Source organism: Drosophila bipectinata, unplaced genomic scaffold (genome assembly GCF_030179905.1).
Source record: "Drosophila bipectinata strain 14024-0381.07 unplaced genomic scaffold, DbipHiC1v2 scaffold_301, whole genome shotgun sequence".
NCBI classification, from domain to species: Eukaryota; Metazoa; Arthropoda; class Insecta; order Diptera; family Drosophilidae; genus Drosophila; species Drosophila bipectinata.
In genome coordinates, this window is record NW_027222955.1 from 20,247 (window position 1) to 39,361 (window position 19,115).

General features: G+C 37.8%; 3 protein-coding genes and 1 pseudogene across 3 annotated transcripts; 2 read left to right on the plus strand and 2 right to left on the minus strand.

Annotated features, from left to right (window-relative positions):
* The first annotated feature begins 285 nt into the window (after positions 1-285).
* LOC108126722 (putative nuclease HARBI1) lies at positions 286-1,648 on the plus strand. Its single transcript, XM_017243396.3, has 3 exons — positions 286-651; positions 763-1,459; positions 1,521-1,648. Exons 1-3 carry the CDS (start codon positions 334-336, stop codon positions 1,640-1,642), a joined length of 1,137 nt encoding a protein of 378 aa, XP_017098885.3. The 5' UTR covers positions 286-333; the 3' UTR covers positions 1,643-1,648.
* Positions 1,649-1,962: 314 nt separating this feature from the next.
* LOC138927532 (tubulin monoglutamylase TTLL4-like) lies at positions 1,963-7,232 on the plus strand (annotated as a pseudogene).
* A 3,989-nt stretch (positions 7,233-11,221) lies between these two features.
* Positions 11,222-15,647, minus strand: LOC108126816 (piwi like RNA-mediated gene silencing protein aubergine). The gene is made up of 9 exons (XM_017243542.3): positions 15,446-15,647; positions 14,247-14,463; positions 13,688-14,181; positions 13,428-13,620; positions 13,240-13,367; positions 13,024-13,178; positions 12,575-12,964; positions 12,405-12,515; positions 11,222-12,344 (listed from the first exon to the last, which is right to left on the minus strand). The coding sequence occupies exons 1-9, from the start codon at positions 15,533-15,535 to the stop codon at positions 11,444-11,446; spliced, it is 2,679 nt and encodes an 892-aa protein (XP_017099031.3). The 5' UTR covers positions 15,536-15,647; the 3' UTR covers positions 11,222-11,443.
* Positions 15,648-17,631: 1,984 nt separating this feature from the next.
* LOC138927541 (large ribosomal subunit protein uL6) lies at positions 17,632-18,870 on the minus strand. The gene is made up of 3 exons (XM_070282799.1): positions 18,724-18,870; positions 18,113-18,365; positions 17,632-18,049 (listed from the first exon to the last, which is right to left on the minus strand). Exons 2-3 carry the CDS (start codon positions 18,351-18,353, stop codon positions 17,718-17,720), a joined length of 573 nt encoding a protein of 190 aa, XP_070138900.1. The 5' UTR covers positions 18,354-18,365; positions 18,724-18,870; the 3' UTR covers positions 17,632-17,717.
* Positions 18,871-19,115: the final 245 nt, after the last annotated feature.

Consider the following 19,115-nt stretch of genomic DNA (forward strand, 5'->3'; position numbering starts at 1 on the left):
AGGTTTATATCTTGGAATACTTTTAGTTTCTTATTTAAGCGTTTCTAGCAGCCTAGAATGGGAGTTTAGAATATTGGTTTTAAATATATTCTGTACTATTTAACTAATAACTACCCTATACAACCTACTGAAGAAGGCTTCTTTAATATATATCTATTTTATAAATCAATTTTTTATTTATTTCTATAAAAATCTTTAGCTATAACATGATTGTAATCGAATAAGAAGTCGTTGCAAGCGCCCTAATATATATTCAAATCTTTTTGGAATTTATCGATAATTCCATCGACGCTTATCCATCTCTAATCTGTAAAGACAACAAAACTTACAGATATGAGGGACTTACAAACCTTTGACCGGTCTTTAAAAGATTTGGAATACTTTGCCGACTTTCGAAGATTCTTGAGCGGCAAGGGCAAAGCTAGAAAGGTCGCTAGAGTGAGAAAAAGGCAAGCACGGTTCAATCCGTTAACTGATTTGAATGAAAATCAGTTTCGCATTAAATATCGGTATACAAAGGAAAATTTGCGCCGAATAATTGAAATTGTGCGAGATGATCTGGAAATTGATTATTACGAACCTCTGAAGAAGGAGCAAGTGCCAATAGATCTACAAATTTTATCCGCAATCCGGTTGTGGGGGGGAACAGAAGTAAGTTTTGTCCAATTGGAAAAGTTTGTGTATGTACAACAAAATGTTTGGCGCGAAAGCCCCCATAATTTGAAATTCCATATAATCATAAAATGTTTTGTTCCTTTTTAGCACCCTCAGTTGACTGCAATGGCTCATGGCGTTAGCTTGCGTACCTTGGGAAAAATCACTCGTCGAGTAGCTTCAGTTTTGTCGTCGAAAGCCTCGCGCTATATCAGAATGCCGGCTACTCTCTCAGAAAAAGAACGAATCATGTGTTCATTTCAAGGAGTTGCTAATATGCCGCAGGTGATTGGTGCTTTGCTTCAGACAACCGTGAGATTTCGGCCGGGAAACTCTGTTCCTAACGATTATGAGGATTTGTTTGAGGATATTCCACTCAACACAAGCGAACATCTTCATCTTCAAATAGTTTGTGATTCAGCACACAAGGTACGAGATCTAGATGTCCGATTGATCGAGGAAAACACCTTAGGTTCCGACATGGAAATGTGTGCACAGTCAAAAATAAAAGATCGATTTGAACAAAACGAGTTTCGTGGCCGTATCCTTTTGGGAAACGAGACGGTTCGATGCTCTTCGTCACTCTTTACTCCAGTGCAATTTCCAAGAACGCAGTCCGAGGAACTCTATAACCATTCCCATTCAGTCACATATGCCTCGGCATGGAAATGTCTGAACTTACTCATAAATCGGTTCGGCATCCTGGGAACTGAAATAATTGGATCTCATGGTTCGGCCAAGCAAACCATTACAGCTCTGTTCATTCTTCACAATATGGCAATGGAATGGGCTGATCCCAGTATAGGTGAGGTTTTAATAATATTTTTTAAATTTTTCGATTAATTAATTATATCCTTCTCTTTTAGACATGGAACTTAATATTTCGCCATTGAAATCATACTTTTTTAATCCTTTTAATAGTGAATTAAAAAAGGGTGAGGAAAGCAACCGAACCCAGTTTATAAAAACGCATTTTTCAAATAAATAAAAGTATTTAAATACGGTTTTGTATTATTCTTTATTATATATAAAAATAGCTTCCTGAAACCTGACCTTGATCTATTTATATGCCATCTGATTTTGACTTACTTTTCTTATCAAAGTTATCGAAGTCCTTTTATGGTCCAGATAGTCAGACGGATTATTAATTTTATGTTTGAAGTAAATGTAAAATTAAGAACTCTGTTAAAATACAATGAAATAGTTTATATCCTTAAGCAGGTTGCATCTTAAAATTCTGAAAACTTTAAGAATATCGATATATTGATAGTTCGATATCGACATAGCTAAAATATCTCAAAATACACATCTCTAGAAATGTGCACATGTGCACAGAAACATCTCAAAATAAAGTAGTTTAGTTTTTTTTTGTCGTAGGCTGTGAAATGTTTTAGTGAAAGAATTTGATTAAAAAAATTTCAACTGGAAGATACTATATAAGGAAACAACAACAATATACCCAACCGTGCATTTGCTATTAGTTTATTTTATAGGTATGCTATCGCATGTCGCATGTAACGCTGTAATTGCTGTCCTAACGAAACGAATGTTTCTTGTAACTATTTTTCAGTTTGCCTCTTTATACTTGGCGCAATTTTGGAGCTGGAAATGTAATCACATCTTGCTGGCTCACAATTGCTAGTGACCTAAATTACAGGAAACACTAAACCAAACCACCAATTCGAGCCTGTCCTGTGACCGAGTGTCATCGAGTTCTCGTCACCGTTGTCGTCGTCGTCCTTAAATCCCTTCCAGAGCGGCGAACAACAACAAAGTAAAGGTCACACGAGTCGCGAAGCAAGTGAGTTTTGGTTGTTTTTTTTTTTTTTTCTGCATTTGACCTGGTTTACGGAGTGAAGAGCCTGTGTGCGGGTGCCAGTGTGGGGGTATTTGTGGGGTTAATGTATACTATATACAGTTTGTTAAGTAATTTTGAAGGTGGAAATTCAAATAACACAAGTTTGTGCATTTTCTGATATGTGAGTGTGTGTTTTGTATTCACTTTAAATGAAAAATGTATTGAAACTAAACGTGCCATCAGCTAGTGGCACTTGGAGGAGTCTAGGTAATTTCCAAATATATAGTTTAAGGGACACCCACTTATGAATCACTTGACAGACTGTATGGGTATATTGTTTACCATCTGCATCCAGGCACCATCATGTGACTACTGACTACTTGCATTCTCTCTATCCACCAGATATGTTTAATCTGCATCAGTAATAATAACGCCAATCAAAAATCATTCACAGCTTAGGCTAATTTTAAGAGTTTTGTGTGTTTAGCCTGGTGAGAAGGCAACGGGAACGAGCTTATTACCACTTCCCATCCAAGAGTATTATAGCACCTGACATGCGTAACAACAGTGGCTATAGCCTAGCCAGCAGTAATGTGAACAACAACAACAACCATAACCATAACCACAATTACAACAACAGCAACGGCGCCAAAAACGTTCGCTACTGCAATGTGGACAATACATTTTACTATTATAACTATAACGACTATGACTGTAACTTGAGTCCACCCACGTGGAGTCGCCAAAATCAAAATCAGAATTTAAATCTTAGCCAGAATCAAAATCTCAGCCATCCGTCGAAGCGAATACCCACCAAGCCATCGGCAAGATTGCAATATCAGCAGCCAGCAGCTAATTCCGCACCGGACTCATCACTCTTCGCGGATGCATTTGGCCAACAGTGTTTGGTGAACCAGCGGATAGCTGGGGGGAACAAGAGCTGCGAGTATGTCTACCAGCCGATGCGGCGAATCGAGGATCAGTACCCCAATGCCAAGGGAGAGTTGAAATATCGGCAACAGCAACAGCAACAGCAGCCGTCGCATCAACAAATGCTACCACAGTCATCTCTCGTTTATCTCGATACGGATGTAAAAAAGCGAAAGCCACAGAGGGCCGGCCGCGTCACCGAATATTTGGACAATGGTCCGGATCGGTATCGTGGCCGTAATTCTCCCACGCCGGAGCAGACATGGGATGCTATACTGTAATTTTGAAAATGCATTTTTGTTAATTGTCCTGCTTGTTCAAATTACATATTACAATCTCCAGTACACGCACATTAACACGTATTTTGTTGTTGCTGTTGTGTTCGAGAATTCAAAAGTAAAGTTAAAGTTTTGGACAAAACAACCGATAGAAAACCACACACAAAGTTCTAGTTGCGAGTAAATAGCTCCTATATACCCAAACATATACCCCACATACATACACTCATTAAACCTACAAACAGACATGCATACATACATTTGTGTGTAAACAATACTATTCGATATCCCTATTGTTTATCCAGACAATATTAACCGATGCTCTGATTTCTTTTTTCAGCTCTGAACGTGCCGTGCAGTACCCGACAACGAATCAGCACTATCAGCATTATTTTTCGTATTTTTACAATCGTGGAGCTGAGAAGTTGTCGAAGCCGTCGTTTGCCGTCGTCAATAGCCGCAAACTGCCAATGAGTAAAGTTCAAAAGCCAGACTCCAGTCGACGGGATTCGAGGGACTTTGGTGACTCTATCACCATCTTTGGTCGGCCAGATGCTGCGGAGGACAGGAACTGGCAGAAATCGGAGAAGAACGTGCTGAAGGAGAAGCTGCCGAGCAATGACTTGAAACAGGGTTATATCGACGATGGATGGGGCGAGACGCTGGTCGGCAACGGCAACTCGTTGCGACTGAAGGCTGGGGAGGATTTGAGGGACATTAACGATGGCTACGATTCCCCATCCCTAGATGATGACGACCAATTCGAGCAGGTCCATCGTCGCTATTGCAAAGTTTCCGAGAACACCGCCCTAGACGCTGCCGGAGATCCCATAGTCAACAACAATAACAATGAGCTGAAACTTGTCCGCAAGCCAGTAGACCCGCTGCCAATGCCTCGCCTGCCGATGACACCGAGACGGGTCAAAGGTGGCACTGTATCCGCTAAGAAACCCCAACCCACGGTGCACCGAGTTCTGCTGTACAGCACCCAGAGCCCCAGGATGGGACGCAAGCAGCCAAACCAACGGAGTCTCAGCCAGAAATCAAAGTCGTTGGGTGGCGGGGACGAGGGCCAGACGGTTATTCTGCTGGAACCAGAAGCCAAGCCCGAGGATCGACGCACTCCCATCGACTTTGACAACAACGAGGACTTTGACGATGACGACGACCTCGACAATCGTGAGTATAGTGTTTGTTGAATTCTAAATCCAATCAGAAATAAAAATATCCACTCTTTACAGTTTCGAATTTTGATGAAAGCGATACGGCAAGTATTTTGTCGGACACCGAAGACGGTTATCGTGCCTATGCCTACAAGCTAACACACTCCGTGGATCGCTTTGCCTCGTCGCACAGCACCCCGAGCTTCGTGTCTTCCCAAAATTCTGATGAAGATCTCAAGAACCCTGACTCGCTGCTGGTGCCCAGCCTGTTTCCCTACGTTCCCCCATATCTGTCGTTCTCGTCGAACACTAAGAAGGGCCCCAAGGTGCCGCCCGAGCTTCATCGAGTGCTCAAATGGCGTGTTACGAACATAATGCCCAAGGTGGTTCGTCTCATCTTAGCGAACAGTGGGATGCGAATGTTAAAGAGTGAGATTTTCAATCTATAGATACCTTCCTATTTAATAAACCATTTTTTTAACAGAAACCAACGATTGGATGGGTGTCTGGGGCAAGCATTTAAAGTCGCCATGTTTCAAGACGATTCGGTCGTATCAGAAAATCAATCACTTACCGGGCTCCTTTCGCATCGGCCGCAAGGATTCGTGTTGGAAAAACCTGCAAAGGCAGATGATGAAACACAGTAACAAGGAGTTTGGCTTCATGCCACGCACCTACATTATTCCCAATGATTTGGGGGCGTTGCGACGTCACTGGCCGCGGTATGCCCAGCGGAACACGAAATGGATTATAAAGCCGCCAGCCAGTGCTCGTGGGGCCGGAATTAGGGTAATAAATCGATGGGGACAGATTCCCAAACGCAGGCCACTCATTGTACAAAAGTGAGTCATACTTTATTTTGTGAGATAATTATTATTTAAAGGTAATATTTCTTGCAGGTATATTGAACGTCCTCTTCTTATAAATGGTAGTAAATTCGACTTGCGCCTTTATGTGCTCGTAACATCCGTGAATCCACTGCGAGTGTTTATGTATCATAATGGACTAGCACGATTTGCTTCAGGTAATTATAGAGCTGGATATTTATGCTATAATTTTACTATTTACTTTATGTATCCTCAGTGAAATATAGTGCCAAGACGGACACCCTGAATGATCGTTGCATGCATTTGACTAACTATAGCATCAATAAATTCTCTTCGAACTATTCCAAGAACGAAGATGTGAATGCATGCCACGGTCACAAGTGGACGATCAAGTCTCTGTGGACTTATTTGGCCAATCGAGGCGTACGTACCGACTGCCTTTGGGAAGCTCTCCGCGGTTTAGTTCTCAGAACGATTTTATCTGGCGAGAATGGAATTAATAGTATGATCAGAGCTAACGTTGAGTCCAAATACAGTTGCTTCGAGCTTTTTGGCTTCGATGTGATTCTGGACGCTGATCTAGTTCCCTGGCTGTTGGAAGTGAACATATCGCCGAGCTTGCACTCTGAACTGCCATTAGATGCTCATGTGAAGGCACCTTTGGTGCAGGGTGTTCTCAACACGGCCTTGTATAATGTGAGATGTTTATTTTTAATATTATTAAATTATTTAAATATTTATTTTTATACTTCTATATAGGTACCTCCCAAGTTATCGCTGGATAAACAAAAAGAACTGGCCGCTGAATTTTCGTTTCCCCCTGGAACCCAAATGTGTTATGATAAACGGCTTTATATCAATTATCTATCCCGCGAGGAGAAAGTGAAACACAACACCTTCACAAGAAAGACCATGGAAGATCGTAATGAGGTAAGCTTAACACACAACACAATGATTTGGTTTCTAAAATATATTTATAATTTCAATAGTATGTTGATGCGATCTTGACTAACCTCACTCCCGATGATGTACGCTGCCTCATTATCGCCGAGGATGAACTGGCGCGATGTGCTCCTCTGGAACGCATTTTTCCAACCGATCAAACGTACAAGTACCTTAAATATAACGATAGTCCGCGGTATTATAACCGTCTGTTGGATGCCTGGGAGTCCCGGTATGCCAACAATCGTACAGAAGGCATTGCGTTGCTGCGAGACCTCTGCCAAAATAAATATCATCTTCAGGTTCCATCACCGCCAGCCAAAAGGTGAGATCTCTATTCATCAATGGTGCACACGCTTTTCACAAGACTCATTTGAAATTATCGTGAATACAATACTTGGAAAGGGGTATACTATTCATTAAGCAGATATTAATTTTGTTTTTCAGCTTATTATTTCTGCCAAAATTTAAAGAAAATATTTACTTTAGTTTTTATCCTTATACAACCGAGTGCATCTCGCACTAGGTTTGTATTATTTTTCCTATAGATTTTATACAATTTCTTATCAACCAATTATTTTATACACCAAAAATTATATGAAACGAACTACAAAAAGAAAAAAATCAGTTTAATATAAAAACATAAATTCTTGACTTTTGTTAAATTTTGAGGGCTGTTGGAGATTGATACAATCGTTCTTTTGGCGCTGCCGTGCTTTTTGCCATCGTAAGTTTTATCTGTTGACCATTCAGGGTCAGCCTCAAATCCTCAAATTAAAAACTCCAATATTAGTAGATAGAGAGAAAACCAGTAAGCTTGTTATAATATCGTATTGTCTTTATTTGAAATGATATATCCAGAGGACTACAAAGTGTATTTGTCATCTCTACCGGTTAACTAAAATAACGTAAAAATCTTTTGTTTTCTTTACCAGTAATGCCTAGGTAAATAACAAAGCTTAAATTAAATTTTAAATGTAGAGGGATGGTGAAATAGTGTTGTTCTCTATTGCCGCGAGGCCCCCCCATACTTAGTTTCTAAATCCAAAATATTCTTTGTAATCAATAAATGTTTTCATAGAAGTTTGAATAAAATTAAAAATAAAATTCACCGAAGCCATACATATATGTATTGCATAGAATTAAACCATTTTATGTTTTTTCGGTATCACTATAATTTCTTTTTATGTCTCCTATTATGTATGTACATGTATTTGAAGTATATTGAAGGTGATCACACTGCATACTCTTTACACATGAGCCCCGAACAAGAATTTCTTTCGACGCCAGGTGGGTTTTTCGATCAGTAATTCAAATGCAAACGGCTACCCATTCCTAGCTTTATCAATGCTGACCTCGGATCCATCACAATAGGCATATGAATGTACATTTTGTAATCAAGGAGCTTTACTAAACAAACAAAATGCGCCCCAAAATCTAAATCCATCGCCAAAGTAGTATATTATTTGTAATTTTAACTTTTCATTAAAATTCATTAAATGGAAAACTAATCTAGGAATTTATTTATACTGGATCTTGTAGAAATGAAATTTTTAATTTTATTTTATTTAAAATTGTAATCGTCTGAATAGCTTGAAAAGCATTTAAAAATAGTAACACCACAACATGGGCTAAAGATTAGATTACTGCAGTTTTAGCTAAAAAATTTTTAAACTTCAAAGCTATAATTGAAAATCATTCATTCAGATTTTAAGAAAATTTTAGCTTAGTTTGAACTCTGTTATTATTTTTTTTTTTTTATTTTTTTTTTCATGAAAATTAATAGTTTATTCCTCTCATAACCTTTTAAAAATGATAGCACTGCTGCTAATCTCCCAATTCCAATATCCTCCAACATAAACATCCACATATTCTTAAAAATAATCATTAACTTTACGTAATCCTCAAATCATTGCAAATATTCGTTTGATTTTTCTCTAATATATACAAAGTTAACTAGTACTTGTATTATCTAAAGTTGGATCCAAATAACAACAATATGTTTTGTGTGTAATTGTGAAATTGCAGGATTACTTCATCAAGTTTATGAGATGGATATTAAAGTGACAGTCGCTGCCATCGTATTATTGGTAGTCATTATTGTTATTGTTAGTGCAATTACCTTAGTGATAATAAAATATGTATATATTTGATATTTATACCCTTGCAGAGGGTATTATAATTTTGGTCAAAAGTGTGCAACGCAGTGAAGGAGACATCTCCGACCCTATAAAGTATATATATTCTTGATCAGGATCACCTCCTGAGTTGATATGAGCATGTCCGTCTGTCCGTCTGTCCGTCTGTCCGTCTGTCCGTCTGTCCGTCTGTCTGTCCGTCTGTCTGTTTCTACGCGAACTAGTCTCTCAGTTTTAAAGCTATCGTCTTGAAACTTTGCACACACCCTTCTTTCCTTTGCACGCAGTATATAAGTCGGAACGGCCCGGATCGGCCGACTATATCCTATAGCTGCCATATAACTGATTGATCGGAAATGGTATAACTTTGGTGTTTTTAGAGTTAGAGAGTTCAAATTTGACATGTGAGCTATTTTTGGCAAAACATTACGTCATGCCAAATTTCATAAGGATCGGCCGACTATATCCTATAGCTGCCATATAACTGAACGATCGGAAATGACCCAACTTTCGTGTTTTTGAAGATAGAAAGCTGGAACTTAGTACAGATTTAATTCTTGGTCAGTTGATCCAACCTACCAAATTTCATTAGGATCGGCCGACTATATCCCATAGCTGCCATATAACTGAACGATCGGAAATGGTATTTGGTAGAAATATCAACTTTCGTATTTTTGAAGATAGAAGTTTGGGACTTTTTTTAGATTTTGTATTGTAATAAATTGGATTATATATTCCTATTCCCATAAGGATCGGCCAACTATATCCGATGTTTGCGATATATATCCGGTTTTAACTGCAAGGGTATATAAACTTCGGCTCCGCCCGAAGTTAGCTTTCCTTTCTTGTTATTATTAATATTAATAAATTCAAAAATATTTGTAAATAGGTTATTGAAATATATAAGCCAGAATGATGTACTGTGTTTTGGGATATTTGCCCAATTGCGTAATTCGTAACTAAATTGTGATTCCCGTTTTTTGTAATAGATTGGACTAGTATTATTTCTATAAATGAATTTACTATAAAATTCTTAGATATTACTAAATTAATGAATATGTTGTAATCAATTAATTGTAGTAAACTGCCAATCATTTAAACCCAAAAAGATTGATGTATTTAAATTTAAAAAAATATGAAAATTTAATGAAATTAAATAAACTTCAACATTTGCGTTATAAGTAAAAAAAAAATATTGTAAAAAGCTTCAAAATTATGTTTTAAATTTTAATCTTTATTAAGATTGTTGAAAAACACATTTTTTTTTATTCTGGTTTTAATTTTTTAAAAGGGTCAGAAAATTCTGTAGTATATTAAGTATTTTTTCATTTTTCTAATAATTTTTAAGGCAAGAAAGGTTGAAAAAATTAAATCGATTTTAATGTTCTTAGAAACAAGATTTTCGATTATTTTAAAAAAAAATCTACACCTTTTTAAAAAGGGGACTTTGTCTAAATATTGTAAGAGTTAAGGTAAAAAAAAAAAAAATTTAAATATTTGGTAAGTATTATGTTTTAGTTGTTATTTTAAATGTTATGTTATCAGGCTAAAATAAATAGTCGTACCATATTTGATTTAATTTTGAAAATTTTGTAATCATACAATGGCGGCTACTTTGCTTATCACTTTATTCCCTTGATGTAAAAACTATAGTGAACTAATCTTTCATCTATTATCCTACTATCCAATATGTATTTACTTTTTTTTATCCCATTATTTCACTTTCCTAGTAGTATTTATATGTTGCAATTTTAGAATTATCTATAAACATATAGCTTATTTTTAAATATGTGTGTTATATTAATAGTAAATTTTAATTTTGGCTTGTTTTTACTCCTTTCTATCAAGCATGCACCAAATATGAAAAAGCTCGTTTATGACATATATTTTTCATATTGGCTCTAAATCAGAAACATACCTACATTTGTTTAAACTTTAAACTTTAGATGTAAAAACATCGGAATTCCGATGGTACCTTTATACTCTTCATTCCTCTTAATATTCATTATTTTTGTCTTAGTTATTGTAATTAACATTTGAAATTTTAAATTTAGGAATCGAACGTTGAAGAGAACGAGACTAAAGATACACCAACTACTGCTACTGCTTTTAACCAGGAAGATGCAAATTGTTAGCATCGGCATTTAAAATAATTTATAAACGTCACTGACATGCTCAGTTGTGCAGGCAAGTTATAATATTAATATTAATATTCTTAAATAATTAATTAATTAACCAATTAATTAATTTTATTATATTTATAGATACCATTGGGATAAACTTTTCCTACAAAATAGCATTTGGCGTAAACACCTTGAATTTTTAAGTGTAGAAGAATTCCGATATTTTCCCCATGTTCGGCACCGTAGAAATTAGAAATGTACCTAATGTATTTAGTAAGATGTTGATATATCCGAATTATTAAATTGTATGTTACAAAAAATAAAAGTCTTTTCTCATTTAGTAATCTAAGTAATATGAAAGAAACAAGTTTACAAATCAAAAAACTCATTTTATTCGTCGTTATCAAAATCAAAGGTCACACTTTATGTTTCTAAAAAATGTCCTTTATCTCAAAATCAATATAAAAACGTAAAAAAATAATCAGTTCTGTCTGATATGTGTCGTACGAGTACGCTCATCGTGATTAGTTATAAAAGTAGAATGGAATGATAAATGTTTAGTTGCCTTTCCAAAGGCAAAATGTTAATGATTACAAAAAGTATAGCTGGTTCTCCAATCCAGACGACGGCGAGCGATTGATGCTCTCGGCAACAAGGAACGCTAGCTTATGGGCGTACTGGCACACCGATGGAACACGGCAGGTTCCAGAGTAATTGTAGTACATGTGAGTCATCTTGTAGGCCAGCATCTGCAACTTGTCGGCACTCAGACCCATGTTGTCCTGAATGACGTTGTAGTTGGTGGGCGACACAGTTCCCTGGCGAACGGCCTGCGACACCAAAAAGAAGTCATAGCGCTCCGGGAGTGTAATGACGTCGTCAACGACCGTTCCTGGTACAGGATTCCGCTTGTTCATGAAGTAGCGAGTGTTGATGCGCTTGGCCACAACGATAAAGGCCATGCGGCAGCCATCCTCCTTACCAGCCGACTTGTAAATTTCGTCCAGTTTTGCCTTCAAAAACTTCACCTCGGTATTCACCACCTGGTACAACTGTCCATCACCGACACCATCGCGGAAGAACAGGATACGCTCGGGCAATGAACCGTGGTGCTCACGATAGGCCTTAAGAGCGTATGTCATGTTCATAGCCATCTGATCGGACAACTCTTGTCCCTTCATGTGCTCGGTCACAGACGAGAAGTAGCGAGTAGAGGTCTTCATGTCCATCGTCGCCACCAGAGCTCCGTACGACTTGTTCTTATTCTTGGACGAGTGGCACACATCGAAGCCAACGGTCATTAAACCCCGAACCGGAAGCTCAATCATCCAAGGAGCGCCCATTAGCTTGGCATTCATCTGGATTACCACTTTGGTGGCAATAGACATCAAGCCAGCTGCTTTCTCCTGGCGCGGAGCAATGGTTTTCAATGTCACCACTTGAGATGGCACCGGGCGATCAACGCAGGTGCGTTTCTTGATGCAAGAGTACCTGCCACATAAGGAAATGTTAATAAGTTTACCTTTTACCAATCAAGGAATGGTTACATACTTCTCCTCGTTGGGGGCCTTGAGAACGAGCATTACAATTTGCGGATCCTTGGCCACGGCATTGTCAATGGCTTGAGAATAGTTGCTGTTGCGATCGTCGGCGATTTCCTCACTGCAGAGAATTAAAATAAGTTACCTTCATACCTTAATTGATTTATGAACCAAACTTACTATCGTGGCTCGGCGATGCGCATTTTCATGCCGCTGGCTGAGCGGATGCACATCTTCACAAACTCCTGAGTCTCGCGCGAATTACGACGTGGTGTGATCACGTACCACCTCTTGATGTCCACATGGCTGAACATCGAAGATTGACGGAACTCACCAGTCCAATCGGCACGAGAATCGCACAAGTATCTCTTACCATCACCGAAAACAATACGCTCAGGGGGAAGAATTCGAGCCGGAATCTCCACCAAGGCAGAGTCGAGCTCAATGTTCCAAGACCGCATAACTTCCGTGCTCTCCTTGGATTGCTTCAAGCGCTGGTTGAACGCACGCAGGCGCTCAATACGGCGATCAGGAGTCAAGCGGGTATGTTCGCTCATTGCCTTCATCAAACTAGTAATATAATATTATTAAAAACTAAAGTCTAAGAAATAATCTATTTTGAAACAAACCGAAAATTGGCACGCATGGCATCAGTCATTCCAGTAGCCCGAGCCAGCTCGGGAATCAGCATAATTAGCTGATCTAAGCCGCTACGAATGTTCTTCTCAGTGGGACGAGACACAATAAGCGGTTGCTTGTAGTCTCGAATAATAATATTATAACGCTGTAATATATATATTATTAGATTTTTTTTTTTTCTATTTATTTTCATTTTTAAAATGTACCTTTTTATAATATTCTACGTAAGAAATTTTGCCCTCCTTGGTTTCGAATTTGGACAAAGGCGAAGATGAAAAGTCAACATCGTCCACACGGTAAGTCTTGTTATTGTAGTCAGTCAACACCACCATGCCTGAATATTGGAATTATTTTTTGTAACTTTCCATAAAATAAAATTAAAATTAAAACTCACCCATAACATTACGCTTGAAAGCATTTTGATAATCGTCGCTATCTCGAATATTTTCGGACAAAATGTTGTACAAGGTATCGGTACGCATCACCTTGTGAGCAATCTCAGCGCAAAGCAAGATATCATTCTCATGCTGACGAATCGACGTCTGATATCCTGGCCAGAGTTCCATGCGATAGTTTTCTAGGTTTATCTGAAAGACAACAAACATAATGATACTGTAATATAATTTAAACTTCATTTTGATTGTGTCTTCGTACCTTTGCTTGGGGATCGAAGAAATTACGAGCCACCAACTGCAAGTTTAAACCTTCCATGGCTCTACGCAAAATAAGATTAAGCACTTGAAACTGCTGGTTGTCGGCAGCCTCCACAGAACCGACATGCTTTATCTTAATTTCGATATATTCGCCAGCCCGATTCTTGGTAACAAGCTCCTGAACATAGTTACTATTCGGCAGCTGTTTAAATTGGTTGCAGCAGAATAGAATAGTTCCATCAAAGATGTAGCCACCAAAAAGTTGTTTATGCTCGTTCATATAGGCACGACGAAGGCGAGTATTGTCCACCTCAGGAACAAAATCAACGCGATACTGGTATATAGTCCAGCTCGGGCGCTTCATCACCCTATAGTAGTTGGTCTGAACCGTTACTTTGGTTCCAGAGCTACCATTTTTGGAAGCACATCCAGGAGGACGAGAGGGAACCACATCGGTGATCACACGACGACCACGGACGGAGCCACGTGGATCACCTGAATGCAATTAGAACATAAAATAACAAATATTTTCATAAATTTGACGATTTGGCGGCACATACCTTCGGAAGTAGGTGGCTCAGTTTCTCCAGAGCCTCCTGCAGATCTCAGCGTCTCCATAGATTTCAGATTTTCCTTAGCCCTTGCCAAATCCGAAAATTTCTTCATTTCGCCAGACTGAATAGTTTCCGCAGCCCTCTGAGTCTGCCGATCTCTCGGAAAATCTCTAGCTGCTTCACTACGAGATGTCTGCGACGAATGATCCGACCCTTGATCACCCTAAAATAAATGTTTTATTTTAAATTAAATTTGAAACAAAGCTTTCTACCAATTTTTAAAACATGGCGTAATGCCACATGAAACATGAACGGTCATGTTTGTAAAACAGCCAAGAACTGGCAACCATGGACGGCGTCTTCATTTTGACTTTTCCTTCTCCATTTTAAAACGTGTGTGTGTGTGTGTGTACCCACTGTTCCATTCCATTTCGTTTCATATTGCGCGACGAGGAAGCATCACAACTTTCCAAGCACTTGGATTTTTCTCAAAATTTGCACATTTTTTATCGAGTTTTTAAAATGTATTTAATGTTCATATGAGCGAGTATTGGATGTTTACATCTTTTCAGATACATTTTTTGGGTTTCTCTTTTTAATTCATTGAAATATGATCGGCGTAGTCATAATTTTTTTTTTTTATTATGATGCCGCAAGGCTAATGCCACTAAAACTTCTTTGTTGATCCGCACAATTTTTACAAAAAAACATAAATACATACATACATATGTATGATTGATGTATGTATGAATGTATGAATATATGGATGTATGTATGTATGTATGATGTATGTGTGTGCATTTGCATGTGGGATCACAAAATTATCTTTCTCTCTTCCACACTTTTTTGAATTTTCTTAATTATTAAGTTCGGTATAAGACTTGATGATCATTAAAATATTGTGGTAGGAATATTTAACTCGTAAGAACTTGAAGCACGCATTAAAGATGATGATTTTTCACGACAAAACGTAAGTTACAGAAGCTTATGTTCATTTTGGCGAAGATGAAACGTGTGGAACGTTAGGAATAGGAAAAACGGTACTGTGTGTGCGTGATGAAATCAGATTTTTTTTTCTGTTCAAGGTTACTTTATGAAAATCTTTTGAAAATGCAAGATTTAATAACCACGCTGACTGATTGTACAAGAACACTTCACTTCATTTTATCATGATTTTTATTTTTAATTTGAAAATTTAAACTTACAAGCATAGCAATACCGCGGTTGGCCTCATCCTTGTTCTTGTTACCTCGTCCTCGTCCACGTGAAGTACCAGCAGTTGGGGGCAAATTCATCTTCACTTCACTTAACTTCTTTACTTTTTTATTTTTTTTTTTGAAAAAGTTTTTTTCTTGCTCAGCTTTTTTTCTTATTTGCTCCCGTTCTTGCTTCCGCGCCGGTTGTCAAATAATGCATAGAAGGATGGAATATTCGATTCAAGAATCGAGTGCTTTTCTTGATATCGATAATCGATATGAGGAATTTTGGCACGACGGTTGATGCACCCTGTGCATAATAGCGATTATCCAATACATCTTTTCCAACACTAAATAATTAAATTTTCAAATATTTAGATTGCCCGGTAAATAACAGTTTTTTATTTAAAATATATATATTTAAATATAATAATTTGTGAAAAAACCTAATAAATTATTTTGTTCTAGGTTTTTCCTACAGAATAATTGGGAATAATAATTGGATCTTAAAATCGTTTTTTTGTATTCTGCTAAAGATCGGATAGGTACATAAATTAAATTAAATATAGGCCAATCGATCGATTTTCCACCAAACTGCATCAACATTTTTTTTTTTAGATTTTTTGTCAAATTTTTTGGGCAGTCCCCTTCAAAATGTTGAAAAATACATGGGGTACCAATATGAGCCACAGCGATGGCCATATCTTTGTCAATATTAATCCGATCGTTCAGCGGAATATCTTAAATGATTTGTAGATCGATTTTGCATCAATCTACATCAAAATCTGGGAAGAAATTATTTTTTAGATTTTTTGTCAAATTTTCTTGGGGATCCCCTTAAAAATGTTGAAAAATGCATGGGGTTTCCAATATGAGCCACACCGATGGCCATATCTTTGCCAATATTAATCCGATCCTTGAACGGAGTATCTTAAACGATTTGTAGATCGATTTTGCATCAATCTGCATCAAAATCTGGGAAGAAATTATTTTTTAGATTTTTTGTCAAATTTTCTTGGGGATCCCCTTAAAAATGTTGAAAAATGCATGGGGGTACCAATATGAGCCACAGCGATGGCCATATCTTTGTGAATATTAATTTGATCCTTGAGCGGAGTATCTTAAACGATTTGTAGATCGATTTTCCATCAATCTGCATCAAAATCTGGGAAGAAATTATTTTTTAGATTTTTTGTCAAATTTTCTTGGGGATCCCCTTAAAAATGTTGAAAAATGCATGGGGGTACCAATATGAGCCACAGCAATGGCCATATCTTTGCCAATATTAATCCGATCCTTGAACGGAGTATCTTAAACGATTTGTAGATCGATTTTGCATCAATCTGCATCAAAATCTGGGAAGAAATTATTTTTTAGATTTTTTGTCAAATTTTCTTGGGGATCCCCTTAAAAATGTTGAAAAATGCATGGGGGTACCAATATGAGCCACAGCGATGGCCATATCTTTGTGAATATTAATTTGATCCTTGAGCGGAGTATCTTAAACGATTTGTAGATCGATTTTCCATCAATCTGCATCAAATTCTGGCAGGGAATTATTTTTTAGATTTTTTGTCAAATTTTCTGGGGTCCCCTTCAAAATGTTGAAAAATGCATGGGGTACCAATATGAGCCACAGCCGATGTCCATATCTTTGCCAATATTAATCCGATCCTTGAGCGGAATACCTTAAACGATTTGTAGATCGATTTTGCATCAATCTGCATCAAAATCTGGCAGGGAATTATTTTTTAGATTTTTTGTCAAATTTTCTTGGGGATCCCCTTAAAAACGTTGAAAAATGCATGGGGTTCCAATATGAGCCACAGCGATGGCCATATCTTTGCCAATATTAATCCGATTAGAGCGGAGTATCTGGAACGATTTCCCACCTAACTGCACCAATTTGATCAATTTATCTGAGGGATCCTTTCCAAAATGGTGAGGAAACCATGGAAGGGACTATATGGCTCACAACCAAATGATCTTTGATCATTTTATTCTTAAGCGGAATACCTTAAACGGTATGAAAAGGTATGGGAATAAAAATATCAGCCTCAACAATGGCTGTTACTGTCAATATTCGATCAATATACACTTTTAAGAACCTATTGATGCTAAACTCCCATATTTAAGAGTTTCCAGCTGATGTAGAGTTATTTCATCTTGATTGTTAATGAATAAAAAAAGACTGATTAAGATTAGACAGATATTCATCCTTATTGAAAGTTTCGGCCGTTGGTTTTTATTAACATTTTAGGTAGAAACACAATATAAAAGTCTAAGCTTCCACTTTCACAACGGTTGTCTTCTCGGACACGTACAGACCGTCAAGGAATTTACGGATATCCTTGTTCTTAACGGTGGTGGACTGTTGGATGAGAGCGGCAGATCCGGAGACAGCTTCGATGTCGTTGCCCTCCACGATGAGCTCGTCCTTTTGGGCAGTCGAGTTGACGACGGTCACACCGGGTGCCATCTCAACGCGACGAATGTACTTCTCGCCCAAGAAGTTACGGATCTCAATGACTGTGTTTTGCTCAGAGGTGACGCAGTTGATGGGGAAATGGGCATACACAGCGCGCATTTTGTACTGGAAGCCGAAGGTGACTCCTGCAAGATAAATAAATTATTTAATTTAGGCAAAACTTTCCCAAAGACTGCTCCAAGACTTACCCTTGATCATGTTCTCGATGTGGCTGCAGACGGTGCGCACAGCGGCCAGCTCCTTCTTGGTGCCGAACCACTTCTCCACTTTCAGGGTGCGCTTGTCGGGCATGTACATGTCCAGAGCCAGATGCTTGAAGCTACGCTTCAGCGTGCCGCGAGTGCCGGTGATGGTCACGACACGGGCCTTGACTGTGGCCTTGATGTCCTTGGGGATCTTCACGCACTGGTTGGAGTTGATCGTTCGCATCTTGATGACAAACTAACGAAGAAATAGAAGTGATTAGACTCATTGTCTATGACATGGCATAAAACAAAGTATTTGCCCATCCAATCAACAGGTGAAATTTCGCATTTCACTCAATTCCACTGTTTATTCCATAATCACAACGAATCTTATTTATACATATTCGCACATTGCATGTCCATATGTACGCATGTCGGTCGTCCCAACCAAAAACAGACTCATAGTCGCTTTAAAGGGAAAATACACACAAAAAACGAATCCTGGCCATTTGCGCTTCCACATGACGCCCCAGGCGTTGACTCGGGTGCACAATTTCATCGAGAAAAGCCAATTTTTTACACAAATAACCCACGTGGAGCATAAATGCACATACCTAGCCGGAAACGAGAACCGAAAAGAAGGAAAATAGTGTGGCAGTAGCTAGGCCAGTATTGCCAGGTTGTGTCCAAAAATTTGCCCCATCTAGTATTTTTTTATTCCTAAAAATTATAATTTCTTGTGGGTATTTTTTTTAATTTGTCATTTATATTTGTTTTTACTTTGAATAAAATTATATAAATATTAAGAATAAATGTGGACAAAAATGTTTTCTGGAATTCCAAAGCACAAAGCAGGAAATCATTGATATGGCAGCATCGTTGGTTTTAAACAAAATTTAGTTGGCAACACTAAACCTAAAAACAATGTCAGTTTTCAAATATTTCTAAATACATATATTTAAAATAGAAACAAAACACTTAACTGAGCTTTTATGTACTTATAAAC

Bases quoted from the DNA above. Each gene is read 5' to 3' on its own strand.
- LOC108126722 (XM_017243396.3), top strand. From the start codon at position 334: ATGAGGGACTTACAAACCTTTGACCGGTCTTTAAAAGATTTGGAATAC. The intron at 652-762 runs GTAAGTTTTGTC...GTTCCTTTTTAG, and splicing joins GGTTGTGGGGGGGAACAGAA to CACCCTCAGTTGACTGCAAT. The intron at 1,460-1,520 runs GTGAGGTTTTAA...CTTCTCTTTTAG, and splicing joins ATGGGCTGATCCCAGTATAG to ACATGGAACTTAATATTTCG.
- LOC108126816 (XM_017243542.3), bottom strand. From the start codon at position 15,535: ATGAATTTGCCCCCAACTGCTGGTACTTCACGTGGACGAGGACGAGGT. The intron at 13,179-13,239 runs GTACATTTTAAA...TATATATTACAG, and splicing joins ACGTAGAATATTATAAAAAG to CGTTATAATATTATTATTCG. The intron at 12,516-12,574 runs GTAAGTTTGGTT...AATTCTCTGCAG, and splicing joins CGCATCGCCGAGCCACGATA to TGAGGAAATCGCCGACGATC.
- LOC138927541 (XM_070282799.1), bottom strand. From the start codon at position 18,353: ATGCGAACGATCAACTCCAACCAGTGCGTGAAGATCCCCAAGGACATC. The intron at 18,050-18,112 runs GTAAGTCTTGGA...TTTATCTTGCAG, and splicing joins CATCGAGAACATGATCAAGG to GAGTCACCTTCGGCTTCCAG.